We start from the raw sequence: 13,416 nt of genomic DNA on the forward strand, positions 1-13,416 counted from the left end.
AAAGTTTGAGGCATAAAGACTCATTTAGTTATTTTAATCCTGAAATCTTTGATGTAGCAGAACTAAACTTCAATTTTCCTTCTTGTACTTCTGATACTAAAACTAAACGTATCTTCAACACGGATCATCTGCTTTTAATGAATCAGCAGCAACATCACAACAACAAATGAGACAATTTCCAACAAATTAATGAAACTGATGTCATTTAAAACTATCAGTTTGTTTTAGAGTCAAATTAAAGCTGATTACTGACAACTAGAACATTAACGTTACTGTTTTAATCACATTTAAGTTTCCTGAACGTTACATTAATGTCAGCCAGCCACAGTTTTATGAACTTAATGAACCACATTACATGAACACAACACACTTCAGCTGTTTACATGAAACTCAACACATTAGCTTGATGCTACGTTAGCTACGACTGAGCAGCTATCTCGGTTAGCATCGCTAACATTAAAGCTAATATTTACCCTGCTAACTTTCTTCTCTGGTCAACACACACTGAAATAAACTCCACCAACATCTGGAGTGCATGGCACACATCATATCTGACACTAAAGCTGCATATAAAGTGCATTAAAAGCGGCACCGATACGAAAATAAACATTTACTTACGAACTATTAGAGTCCTTTCAGTTTCTGCTGGTAGAATCAGCCGAAGGTAGAAAACTGGTTAAAACAAGCCAACTGGCAGGAAAACTGTCTGTGGAAAATGTTCTGCTGTTCCACCGATAAATAAACCAACAGTTATTATATCAGAATTAATCCAAACGAGGAGAGCAGAGTCTCGGCTGCCTCCTCCATAGGACCTGTCAATCATTCCAGACCGGACTGTCAATCAAGTAGTCCCGCCCCCTGGCTTCGCAAAACTTTAACGCTCTATAAAAAATCAATATTGATTTATTTTAAGATCGGCCACCTGATCTCTCATTTTGACCATGAAAACTCACGAAAAAAAATGTATGTACAGTCTATGCACCTACTCTGTTTGGCTCCACACTTACTGATGACCACTTCCGGTCTCAGAAAATGAAAAAACGGACCTTTTTTCATTTCTGTCTCTTACTGATTTTACTTTCTTGTTATTCTAAATATAAAACGAAAATCAAAGCATTTAAAAAAAAAATCGTATAAGCCTTTTTGATCATGAAAAGGAAAAACGCCTTGTATTTCAATTTTCATTTTTGTATTTTAAAACGAAAATCAAATAACCACTCGTTTTTTGTTTTTCAATACCCTTTCAGAACGGAAAATCTAATTATCAGATCCGTACACGGACCGTGTTCTGTTAGGTTTGTGGGTTGTTTGTGTCTGAGCATGCTGCTGTAACAAATTAATTTCCTGTAAAGGATCAATAAAGTATTATTCTATTCTGTATTTGATATGCATGATTTAATCAGATTTCATTTGATTTCGGAAGTCAACTTGATCTCCTGATCATCTAGAGTTTTCTGTGCTACCAGTGTGTTACATCCCCAAAACCCTTGTCAACACATTGGCTTGAGATACTACACATACACAGTGCATAGTAAAAGCCTGTACACTAACCAATATAATAGCAAGTAGATTAATGCACCTCAGGAACAAGGCCAGACTTTTGCAAACTTGAAAAAATTGAAATGTGAGCCAGCATTTGACTACTTGACATGTGACATTTGACTGCTTTAAATATTAGTGAATTTATTTATTTAGGCACATGAGGCACGAGTTGCTGCTGAATATGTTTTCACCTTGGCTACTTTTCTTAAAACATATTTTCAGGAAAAACTGATTGCCATCTTAATCAGGCTACTTTTAATTTTTTTTTTTTTAGTGCAATTATTTTTTCTCACTAAGTAGACACGTTTTCCTCCATGACTGCATCCACTGCAGTCTCACGTAACACAGCAGCAGGGGGCAGCTCCTCTCACACTGAACCTGGAGGCTGCAGAGCTTCAGCTGCACCTCCAGCTGATGGATCCAAACAGCTCCTGTGCGTCTCCAGGAGCTGCCGCCGATATTCTGACAGGGAAGTGGAGAAGTGACGCACTCTGGACATACAGAAAGAGATATGCTGTCAACACTGAGGCCGACACTGGCCGCCGTGTGGAGGCTGCCAACAGGACAACAAAATCCAGATAAATTAGATTATTGGATTGACTGCAACAGATTATAGCTCTCCTACTTCCCCGATGCTTCATAAGAAAACCGCATCAATCTGATCATATACGCGGAGTTTTAGGAAATATAGGTACAGGTAAGCTTTTTATTCTTTAATAATGTGTGTTTAGTTCTTCTCTGACCCTGTTATTCAATGTGTTTGTTTTGATCACGGTTTAGTTTAAGGATTTTTGGAAGGAGATAAGAAGGTCGCTGTATATTAAGCTGCGGTTACTCAAGACAAACTGGTCATTTGATGTAAAATTCAGACTTTACATTTTATTTGTCATTGAATTGTAGTGCAAACTAAAAGAGAGAGAAAAAACATTCTGGCATTTGCCTCCCTTGCAGCCTCAGTCTATTCAGCTGACTGTTATTGTCAGTAGAGTATAGATGGGGCCAGCAGATCCAAATACTAAATGAAATACACTTTATTGTCCCCAAATCAGCAATCATACAACTGAAGTCGGCTTTAAAGTTCTCATATTTTCTCTTTTGATAGAAGTAATTTTCCTTTTAGCTCAGACTGGTTCCAATCACTGCCTGTTATGTATGTGGAAGTTGTTGTGTTTTACCTGAATGGATGTTAGAACTGCTTCTTCACACTGTCCAGTTTGAAATATCCATTCACTTTTACACACAGTTACTCAAATAATGCAAAATGTTAATATCAAAATAGACTGCATTGTGCAGAATCTGCTCTGAAAGATGCATCTTTTCATCAAACTGTGGCTTAATGCTTAAAGAATATTTAGAGTACATATAAAATACTGACCCAGTTTACTTTATTACAAGTTGTACTGTTTCTCATTAACTGTCACTTTGATATTAGACTAAAGGCAATTTAATGTACTATATAAATTGTAATTAATAGTACTATTTACAGAACTGGAAGCAAGTGCAATACATGAAGATTTTTTTTTTTTTTTAATTCTCTTTATTGAGGTTCATATTTCTGTGCAGGACCAAAAACATATAAAATGGAACCTTATTTCCCACATTTTTTTTAACAACTGAACAAATATGAACATACAGCAGGTATAAGAAGAAAATAAATAAAAGATACATGAAGATTTTTAATAGTCAAGCACACCTAATATACACAAGACACATAATTGAGCAAGACTGGGTCTGTATCAACAGTGAACCGACTGTAGTTGTTTTTAATCTCCATTACCTGCATGAATTGTTTACAACCTGCTGCAGCCTAACACGCTGTGACAAGAATGACAGCAGTGTTTTATCATATAATGTTTTAATGGATGACACCACAAAGGAGAACATAAGCTCCCACAGTTACAAGACTGTGGAGCAACAAATTCTTTCTGTACATTTTATACAAAATGTTATTCAATTTGAACTCTGATGTTTGGCTTGTGATCATGACGACTGGTTTAGTCCATATCTTGATAAATCTCAGAGGAAAAGCAACAAGAAGACAGGAGTCTGTCCCTCCACTGAGGTTTGTCCTTAGATAACACCTGACTGTTCCTGTGGCAGATGGAAAAAACATGGTGGGCAGGTACTTCCAGGTGAGATTCTCTGTAACTTTGCATAGCTTTGCCTGAAAAGAGCACAGAGGTAAACTGACCCCGGTAACCTGCACCAAATGTGCTCTGTTTTCTGATGATGATTTTTAATACTGTATACAATACAAGTGACTACAGACATGTACTTCATGCATGATGCATGAAAAAGAGGTAAAAGGTATGATTCTAAACACACAGCAATGGTAAAATTTAAAGCCTATTCCAATATCTGAGGAGGATGTGACTCTGCCTATTTAAAAGGTGCACATGTTTGATGAATGAGGGATTTTTTTAGGGTGGAAAAGTATGTTTGTATTGAGTTAGTCCACGTTGGTACAAGATACATTCCTGTCTCAGTGTTTAAAAGGAATGGTCAGAAAAAAACTTGACACCTTGTGTCTGGTGAAAAGAAAACCTTTGGTTGAATATAGTCAGAGGTGAAAGTGTTGCTCAGTGACATCAAATTGGCCAACTCAGCCTCCCAGCACTGCTGTTTGGATGGAGGATGTGCACGTATAAGCAGAAAGGGCATGAAAATAGCCAGCCAAGCAGGAATGCTGTATAACATTGTGTCTATAATCCCCAGATGAAAGCAGTAGCTGATGGGATGCAAGTTTAGAGAAAGATGCAACAAATTACACAGAGGATAAAAGTGTTGGCGCACAGCGTCACGTTACGTTTTCATCGAGAGAAGAGATAGACAGATTGTGTTGTGTGGACTTAGAGAAAGACAGAGAGTTTAATCCCCTCTAGCAGGGAGGGGAGCAACAGGAAGGTAGGATAATGCCACCGGCACAGAGACCTGCAGACCCTGTCGGCTGCTCTGCTGTTGCCATGGTTGATAATCAACTGACAACTGACACTGTATTCTACTGTACCTCTCTTGTGTATAAGGCCTGCATTGGGCAGACTCATGTTTACATAGGATGTTTATTTACTAAATATGTGAAGAAGCCTCAGAAGAAGCAGTTTGGGGTTCACAAGGAAGCCAGTTTGTTGCTTGTAGGTTGTAATAGTAGAATTATCGAATCCATACCAGGGTACATTCACCATTACTGCACTTACATCATTTAAACTGCAAGTGTGCTCCTGATAGAAGCTTAATTTACTCCTACAGAAATGCTCAAACTCTCCTTTATTTTTTTTTTCATTCCAGAGGCAACCCTACAGAGCCATACTTTAAAAAACTGCCATTGAGTACTGGTTGTTGGTGCTGTGGTTTTGGAGGCAGTATATATGTGTATGTGCTGCTGCAGAGCGATCACATGGCGGACAGCTTTAACTCAGGGAGCTATTACCGTCCACATCTATTAATACCCCCAAAGGCCTCACTGAGGAAAGATGCTGCTCAGTTACGTCTGACAGAAAGTCGCAAGGGTTTAAGTTGTAATGCCAGATTGTAAAGGCACCAGAACTTGTTTACGTCTCTGCATGGTACATTGAAGGTTCCAGACTTTCACTCGGTGTGGAGATTTATAGTTCTTCTGCTGAAGGCTAACAAGAATAATTACACATTTCATGAATACCTTATCATGTACAACAGCAATAGTGACATATTTAAACAATTTGGGTTCTGGTGCCAACACTAAATATTATAATGATATATTTAATGATAACATTTTAAAAGTATACATAAATACTTCAGTATTATGTATATATGCAGAAGAAGACAAAATCACAATAATACATCAGTTATGTTTGTATGTGATCAAAGAATTAAAACAAAAACATATACAGTTTTCTCTTAGATTATTCTTAGCAAACTCTATTATCGGCTCATTTTCTGGATATTAAACAGCATAGATCAGGGTTCTGGCTAATGTCTTTCTTTAACAACCTTGTTTTGATGGTGTATTTGTTGTTAATGTTTACTGTTTGAAAGATTTTTAAGATTTTTTTAAAATCTAAATAGATGTCTGTTAACTCGCTTTCTTTCTGTAAATGAGGTAGCACAATTTAGCCTCTGATCAACTGATGATATTATATCAAAGTCCTTGTATTTCCCATATTACAAACTGGGTGTCTGTGGCAACATTCCTGCACAAAATCACATGTTCCATCATCATCGAGCAGTTAAACAGATTCACTCTTCATCTCAGCTGTGTGTGAAGCGGCGTGCTGTTTTCTTTTCCACTAGAGTTACAGTTAAACGTTACTGTGGTTGATGGTGATAATACATAAACTCACTGCCAACTGCCAAATTACAGATGATGTTGAGGTTCAATAACACACCTGCAGTTATCACTTGTTGCCATAGGTGCTGCATAAGAGAAGGTAGCAGACATTTCTGAGGTCGCCACTCTTGTACATTATTTTGTGTGCTTAAAGGACTCCAGGGTATATTTTGAATACCACAACTGTTTGTATTTGTGATAAACCAGGCTTGGCCAGTAATACCACTCCTCAGATATGTGTCAGTGGGACACCAATATACAAAAGCATACGTCCCTGCTGGTCATGGATTTAGAGTGATTGTGTATTTAATACCTGAATAAAAGTTAACACAAAGAATAACGTACTTAAGGTTGTTTACCAGTTTGTATTGTCCCTGCAGTTTATTTAACTTTAAGTTCAGTAGAAAATTTGCTCATAGACACTAATGTGACTGTTTATGTGTGCATGACCTTTCATGTGTCACTGTGTGCTGATTTCTCTGTTCTTATGTGGCCGTGTTCCCTCCAGACTGGCAGCCATGCTGACCAGCTTCATAGAGGGTCTGCTCTGCTGCCTCGCCTCAAAATCAGCCAACGTCGTGGTTCCCGTGGAAACCTCAGAACCTGCCGATGGCTACGAGTTTGTGGAGGTGAAACCAGGCCGCGTTCTGCGGGTTCGACATATCATTCCTGACCGGCCGGTGTTGGAGGAACCCACCGGGCAAGGTGGGAGTGTGAGCTGCAAACGAAAGATCACCGTTTACCGCAATGGGCAGCTGTTTATTGAGAACTTGGGCGACAGGGCGAGTACAGAGGTGAAAAACTGCCACAACGGAGAGTCAGAACCCAACAGCACTGTACAGGTTGAACTGACTGACTCTGGTAACTCCCCACTGCCCGTCAGGATCCCTGAGGGCAGATCAGACTCTGTCACTGCTGGAAACAATGGGGCATCTGAAACAGGAGCAGCAGGAGATGCACCTGCTGCTGGACAGACTGAACCATCCCAGCAACTGAGAAAGCGCCGGAGGAAGCCGAAGCGCTCTGTGGTGATCGACTGTGAGAGGAAAATATCAGCCTGTAAAGGGACACATCCGGACGTGGCTCTGTTTTTCATCCACGGAGTTGGAGGTTCGTTGGATATCTGGGGAAGCCAGCTGGACTTCTTTTCTCGGCTGGGCTACGAGGTGATCGCCCCGGACCTGGCAGGTCACGGAGCCAGCACAGCACCACAGATAGCTGCAGCATACACTTTCTACGCCCTGGCTGAGGATATGAGACTAATCTTCAAGAGATATGCAAGGAAAAGGAATATTCTCATAGGACATTCTTATGGGTAAATAAAAACAACACACTCATGTAAAGCACAGTACAACTGAAAGAGATCATCCAGAGGGGTTCACAAAATCTCAGAAATACCATCACAAAAAAAGTTTCAAGTTGCAGATTTTTCCACAGAAAGACAAACTCTACTGTTGAAAGACAACAATATACTTGTGCCATTTCTTGTCAAGTCTGTTTGTTTCTCTGAGCAAGTAGCATAAGCCCAGAAGTGCAAAGGCAGCATGTAAGGTTTTCTTATTTACATATTGTGTAATGATGTGACGTACACCCCAAGGAGTTTCTGGGTGTTTTTTTTTTTTTTTTTTTTTTGCTCCTGTCACATTTTTACTCATTGTGGGCTGATTTTTGGAAGCAGCATAACCATAGCCAGAAGCACAGAAAATTCAAAAAGGTATTTTGGAGCAATAAAGCAAAGTTATAATGCCATAGTGAAAGTTGAATTTCTTTGAATTTTTATTTAACAAAATTTAAAAAAAAAAAACAGAATTGACATGTACAAGACTTTCCAAGTGTCTCTACATAACTTTTGTATTTTACTATTTACATATTTAATTTGTTTTCGTAGTTGACTTCTGTCTTGTCTGTGTAATCTTCAAGAGATTATACTGCAGGCTATGCAAACACAGTGTGAAATTCAGCCTAGTTCAGCTAAAAAGTATGTCACAGATGAGCCACTAATGCCTTTCCAGTTACATTGAGGAGCGCAGAATGTTTTGATTTTTACAGAATGTGGTTACTACATTTCATTTTATTTTTAAATGAGACAGAATTTAGTGATTTTGATCAAATATTGTGATTTTAAACTTAGATTTAAACAGTTTTCCTGCAGGAACAGCATGTCTCAAATGATTAGTTCAAGGACCAGAGAACTGTTCAGAATCTGCTGATTCTTCCTGCTTTTAGACTTTCCTGCTTTGATAAATGGTGTAATTTGCTGATCTTTTAAAAGATGAAATTCCTTTTGAAGCTTTTGGTGGGTTTTGGGATTCACTAGTTTAACTAAACATTGAGAGAAAACTACAAAATTAAAACAGTTAGGTGTTTAATCAATTAGTCAGTCATTAGACAATTATTCAGTACTGATTTTAGTAATCTGTCAGGAAAACTCTTTTTTAAATTCAGCTTCTAAAGTGTTAGCATTCACTGCTTCTTTCAATTTTATGATTATGATACGATTTATGATTTATTCTCATTCCCATTGTGTAGAATAATAATAATTATTCAAATACATGAACAATGATAACAATCTAATTCTTTTTTGAAACCCTGATTTGTTACCTATTGCATTACTGATAACTGTTTTTACTGCCTCGTCTGTTTGCTCTTAATGCAATACAACAATTCTCCAAATATCTTATTCTCAATGTCCACATTTTCAGTCCCACCTCACTTTCTACATCAGTACATTCTGATTAGAAGACCACAACATTACTTTGTTTCTTCCAGTCTATCCTGTAACACGTGCTCTGTTTTGCTTTGCTAGTGTGTCGTTCTGTACGTTCCTGGCCCATGAGTATCCCGAACAGATTCACAAGATGGTGATGATCAACGGTGGAGGTCCCACAGCTCTGGAGCCCAGCCTCTGCTCCATCTTCAACCTGCCCACCTGTGTGCTTCACTGCCTCTCCCCGCTGCTGGCCTGGAGCTTCCTCAAGTAAGATGTGACAGCAAAAAATAAGGAGGATAAACACAAAAGAGGGAGCTGGCAGCTGCGTTCTCTGATAAAATATCTGTAAAATATGTGAAAGCCCATCCACAGTGGTTTGAGGCCTGACATCAAGACTTTAATGAAATAAAAACAAACTGACATATGTGCAGCAGGCTACTACACAGCTAATGCTACCTTTTTAATCTCCTCGGCTCTGCTCCCTACAGGGCTGGCTTTGCTCGGCAGGGTGCCAAGGAGAAGCAGTTGCTGAAAGAAAACAATGCCTTCAATGTGTCGTCGTTTGTGTTGCGCGCTATGATGAGCGGGCAGTACTGGCCTGAGGGGGACGAGGTTTACCACGCCGAGCTCACAGTGCCCACCCTGCTGGTTCATGGCATGCATGACAAGTTTGTCCCAGTGGAAGAGGACCAGCGCATGGCAGAGGTAACAGGTTCTTCAAGGGCCTGAGTCTGGGGTCCAAACCGGGAGGTTGATTCTTACAAATACTGTCATAGTGTGAGCTAAATGTTAATTCAGAGTGAAGTCAGAGAACAAGATGGTCAAGATTAGCTTTGTGGGGATCAAATGGACGTTGGTCCTACAAGGAGAATGAAAGCACTTGCATTTGCTAATTGTATAGAAATGTGACAGTGAAATAAATCAATGTTTTTCTCTATCTGCTGGATGTGAAAATACAAGGATACTTTAAAAAGTTCTTGGCTTCACCAGAAAACTTCACAGGAAAAGATCGTTGTTGCATTATTTTTTCTTATCCTCTAACTTAAATGCACTTGTTTCACCAATGTTCAAGCTTCACTATCAGTTTGCAAAAGATAAAAATATTTGTCATTGTGCAAGAAGTACAAAAGAAGGTCACATCTTAAGCCTTCTTATGCTCCTCAATAGCGTGGATAACTTCATTAACACTCTGGAAATGGCCTCTTGCAAGTGGATTTTCAGTTTGGGAAATCGTTAGAAGTCGGATGGTGCTCGATTAGGGTGAATAATGTTCATTGTTCAACCGTTCTAAGCCACACTGCTTCTCGAACCAGTACAATGTGGACAGCCACGTTGTCCTGGAGCAGCAGCAGCCAGCTTGAAGCTTTCCTGTTTTTTCCCTTTGATTGCTTCAAACATTTGACTTTTTGTTGACAGTAATATAAGACTTTATAGTGTACAGTTATGCCCCAAAATGGCAGATATTTCCATTTTTTCTGGGTGATGCAGAGAACCTATCGAAGTACCCTTGTAAGCAGCTGCTTGCTAACAAAATCACCATATCAACTTAAATTACACATCAGTGCTGTATCTATGGCTTGTTTCTGCTGCGACCAAGTGACCAAAGAAATCAGGTGATGCAGTTAAAGATGTTCTACAAACTGTCAACAGTAATACAGTGTAAGAAATTTGTAGACACAGAGTTTAAATTATTCACATCTGCCTAAGCTGTAGGTTCTGCTGAGTAAAATCACTACATCTAAAGACCTTCTTGAACTTACCAACGTAGCATAGTTGTTCACCTCCAACTAAAATTATAGAGGCTCCACACTGACTGACTTCAAAATGCTCATTAAAGACAAACTTCTGTTTCTGCTTCTACTTTAGATCCTTGGCATCCTGATAGTCAGCCTTTATGATATTATGTGAACTGTTGAATAATCAGACTCACAGGCAGCAGTTATAATGTGGCACAAAATGTAAATTTGCACAAAGATGTAACTATTTTTCTGTGCATTGCTTTTTTTCAGATCCTCCTACTTGCGTTCCTGAAGGTCCTGGAGGACGGCAGTCACATGATCATGATGGAGTGTCCTGAGGCTGTCAACACACTCCTACATGAGTTCTTCCTCTGGGAACCGGTCACCCACGCACCGCCAAAGAAAGAGTCCAAAACACGTCCAGAGACTGCCAAAGCTCAAAATGACAACACCAAGGCGATATCAGAGCTCGCCAAGGTCCGGCCTGCAACTGCCAGGCAGACCTCATCAAACGACAGAACAGAGGACAAGCCAGACAGCAAGGCCAAAAAATAAGTGAAGATTAAAGCTGAGTCAGATTGAAGCTGAAACAGTGGTTGTTTCAGTAAATCATGGCTGGCCGTGCGTTCAGTGCGTCCCGAGGAACTGAGCTGGTTTGAGCCGTTGAACCCGATGATGAGCCAAAACAGCCAGTTTATCTGAGCAGTCCAGCTGGACGGTGGAGGGAGTTTTGATTCCAGTTACTGTATGTAAAGCTGCAGAGCTGAAGGAAAAAGGAGACAAACATGGTCCAATCTTCAGCTTGCAGCTCCTGGTCCTAAACATACAGACGGGAAGACATGGTCGTGCCTTGGAGTGGTGTGCAGTGGACAGTAACACACAGCCATGAGGCCAGTGGTGAAAACTAACAGTTACAGGTGGCAAAGTGATAGACTTCTGGTCGGAGTTTGCCCTTCCTTTGAAGGTGGAAAAACAAATTCCACCAGTCAACTACCTAGTTGGCATGAAACATGCTCCTGGTTACTGCACGATGTAAAGCAAGAGCAGAGCCAAAACTTCATGCATACTAGCTGGATAGTTAATTAGCCTAATGCATTAGCACTCTTGAAGACACAGTTGTTTATTTACTGCATGTGTGTGTGTATGTGTGTGTGTGTGTAGGGATGTTTTGAGGGTAGATTCTCCCACTGCTCACGCCTATTGCACACAGAGTTTACTGCTGTACACAGAGTAGCACTGAAAACAACGGAGAGGATGTTAAATGATTCAAAATGGAAATAGGCTCATTGTAGTAGTAGGGTTCAAGCTGCTATTTCTGATATTGACCAAAAATGCATAAAAGTGTGTTTGTTGGTTGACTGAGTTGCAATTTGTCAACCTCAAGAAGCGAAAAAATGATGAAGTGCTGATCAGGACAGAAGTGAAAGTAAATTTTCTGCTTCCTAGAAAACAGGAAAATGTTGGTCACTGAAGCGTGCTCTGCTAAATTTAGGGATAGTTGAGGTTCAACAATGAATCATCAACTCATGTGAACAGCTCAAATATCATGACCACAGTAAGATGTTAAAACAATGAGAAAAGAGCATGTGTTGTGATGCATCAGGGAAGTACAAAAGTGGCGTTTAAAGTCAATGCAGCCCAAACTGTGCCCAAGCTGACACTGGACGATTTAGTATACTAAAATTCTAAGTATTTAAAATATTCAGTAATTTTGCAATGTAGCCATGTGCTGGTACTGTAGCATTCTTGATAGCCAGATATTATTGCATCTGATGTATGCACTCAACAGGTCACTGTAAAAGTTTGTTTTATTCTGATTGTATTCTGAACCCTCTAACTTCACAGCACAGACAAACAGCTTCACCATTTAAACTTCTGTGACAGTTTTCTGACTACTAAAATAGTTTGTGTCTGTCTTTACATTCTTGTTAGTGCTGCAGTAGTGCAGGTATTTGTAACGTACACAAACCGTCTCGGAGCCTCTAACACAGATACTGTAGATGGAGTAAATGAGCACAGATGTCATTGTTGGCTCTCAATTCAATAGTATTGGATGTTTTTATACATAGAATATACTTTTTTATACATTTCACTTGGATTTGTGATGAACGGACAGAGTTTTTTAAAAAAAAAACTGTAACTGAGTCAATTGAAGATGCAGTTTCTATCACAGAAATGCAGCTTATGATTGTACCATACTGATGGAAACTGTATATTTTTCTAACTTGTCTTAAATTTTGTAACTGTTTGCCTTTTTCAATGAGAAACTGCTGATTGACAAAATTATCAAAGTAAATGATTTTGTGTTGTGACTTTTCAACAAAATCTTCAAGGGTGTTTTTTTTCTACATTTGTAGTGACAGTGTTTTAATTCTTATTTAGTCAGGGTGGGTTTGCTGAGTGTGAACTCTGCAGGACCATGTGGAAGAGCTGCCCAGTCAGACTGCTGTACACTGTGGTGCTGAAATAAGATCTGGTTGATCATTAGGACCTTGGCCATAAAAAAAATAAATTTAAACCTATGTGCAAACTTGAGCTTGGTTTAAGATCTTGAAAAATAATTCTCTGGCAGTAAATATTCATGACAGACATCAGTTGAAGTTATAGTTTAGGAAAAAACAACAGCTCTGTGCATGCTGTTCATTTAAAGTTTAACGCTCACCTAACATGCTTCCTCTGAATGGTGCCAGTTTGGTTTGATAAAATTTAATTGGCAACATACAGTTGTGCTCATAAGTTTACATACCCTGGCAGACTTTATGATTTATGGTCATTTTTCAGAGAATATGAATGATAACACAGAAACTTTTCTTTCACGCATGGTAAGTGGTTGGGTGAAGCCATTTATTATCAAACAACTGTATTTACTCTTTTTAAATCATACTGACAACAGAAACTACTCAAATGACCCTGATCAAAAGTTTACATACCCCAGTTCTTAAAACCGTGTATTCCCCATTTTAACATCAATGACAGCTTGAAGTTTTTTGTGGTAGTTGTAGATGAGGGTCTTTATTTTGTCAGATGGTAAAGCTGCCCATTCTTCTTGGCAAAAAGCCTCCAGCTCCTGTAAATTCTTGGGCTGCCTTGCATGAACTGCACGTTTGAGATCTCCCCAGAGT

General features: G+C 39.2%; 1 protein-coding gene across 3 annotated transcripts; it reads left to right on the top strand.

Moving 5' to 3' along the window:
* Positions 1-1,934: 1,934 nt before the first annotated feature.
* Positions 1,935-12,642, top strand: abhd8b (abhydrolase domain containing 8b). Of its 3 annotated transcripts, none has more exons than XM_035947970.2 (5): positions 1,935-2,239; positions 6,354-7,160; positions 8,652-8,822; positions 9,044-9,260; positions 10,565-12,642. In XM_035947970.2, the coding sequence occupies exons 2-5, from the start codon at positions 6,364-6,366 to the stop codon at positions 10,847-10,849; spliced, it is 1,470 nt and encodes a 489-aa protein (XP_035803863.2). In that variant the 5' UTR covers positions 1,935-2,239; positions 6,354-6,363; the 3' UTR covers positions 10,850-12,642. The 3 variants fall into 3 exon arrangements, with proteins under 3 accessions (XP_035803863.2, XP_035803864.2, XP_035803862.2); XM_035947971.2 differs by having other exon boundaries at positions 1,935-2,233; XM_035947969.2 differs by having other exon boundaries at positions 1,935-7,160.
* Positions 12,643-13,416: the final 774 nt, after the last annotated feature.

The sequence above is a fragment of the Amphiprion ocellaris genome, chromosome 2 (genome assembly GCF_022539595.1).
Source record: "Amphiprion ocellaris isolate individual 3 ecotype Okinawa chromosome 2, ASM2253959v1, whole genome shotgun sequence".
Lineage (NCBI taxonomy): Eukaryota > Metazoa > Chordata > Actinopteri > Pomacentridae > Amphiprion > Amphiprion ocellaris.

Bases quoted from the DNA above. Each gene is read 5' to 3' on its own strand.
- abhd8b (XM_035947969.2), top strand. From the start codon at position 6,301: ATGTGTCACTGTGTGCTGATTTCTCTGTTCTTATGTGGCCGTGTTCCC. The intron at 7,161-8,651 runs GTAAATAAAAAC...TTGCTTTGCTAG, and splicing joins CTCATAGGACATTCTTATGG to TGTGTCGTTCTGTACGTTCC. The intron at 8,823-9,043 runs GTAAGATGTGAC...TGCTCCCTACAG, and splicing joins CTGGCCTGGAGCTTCCTCAA to GGCTGGCTTTGCTCGGCAGG.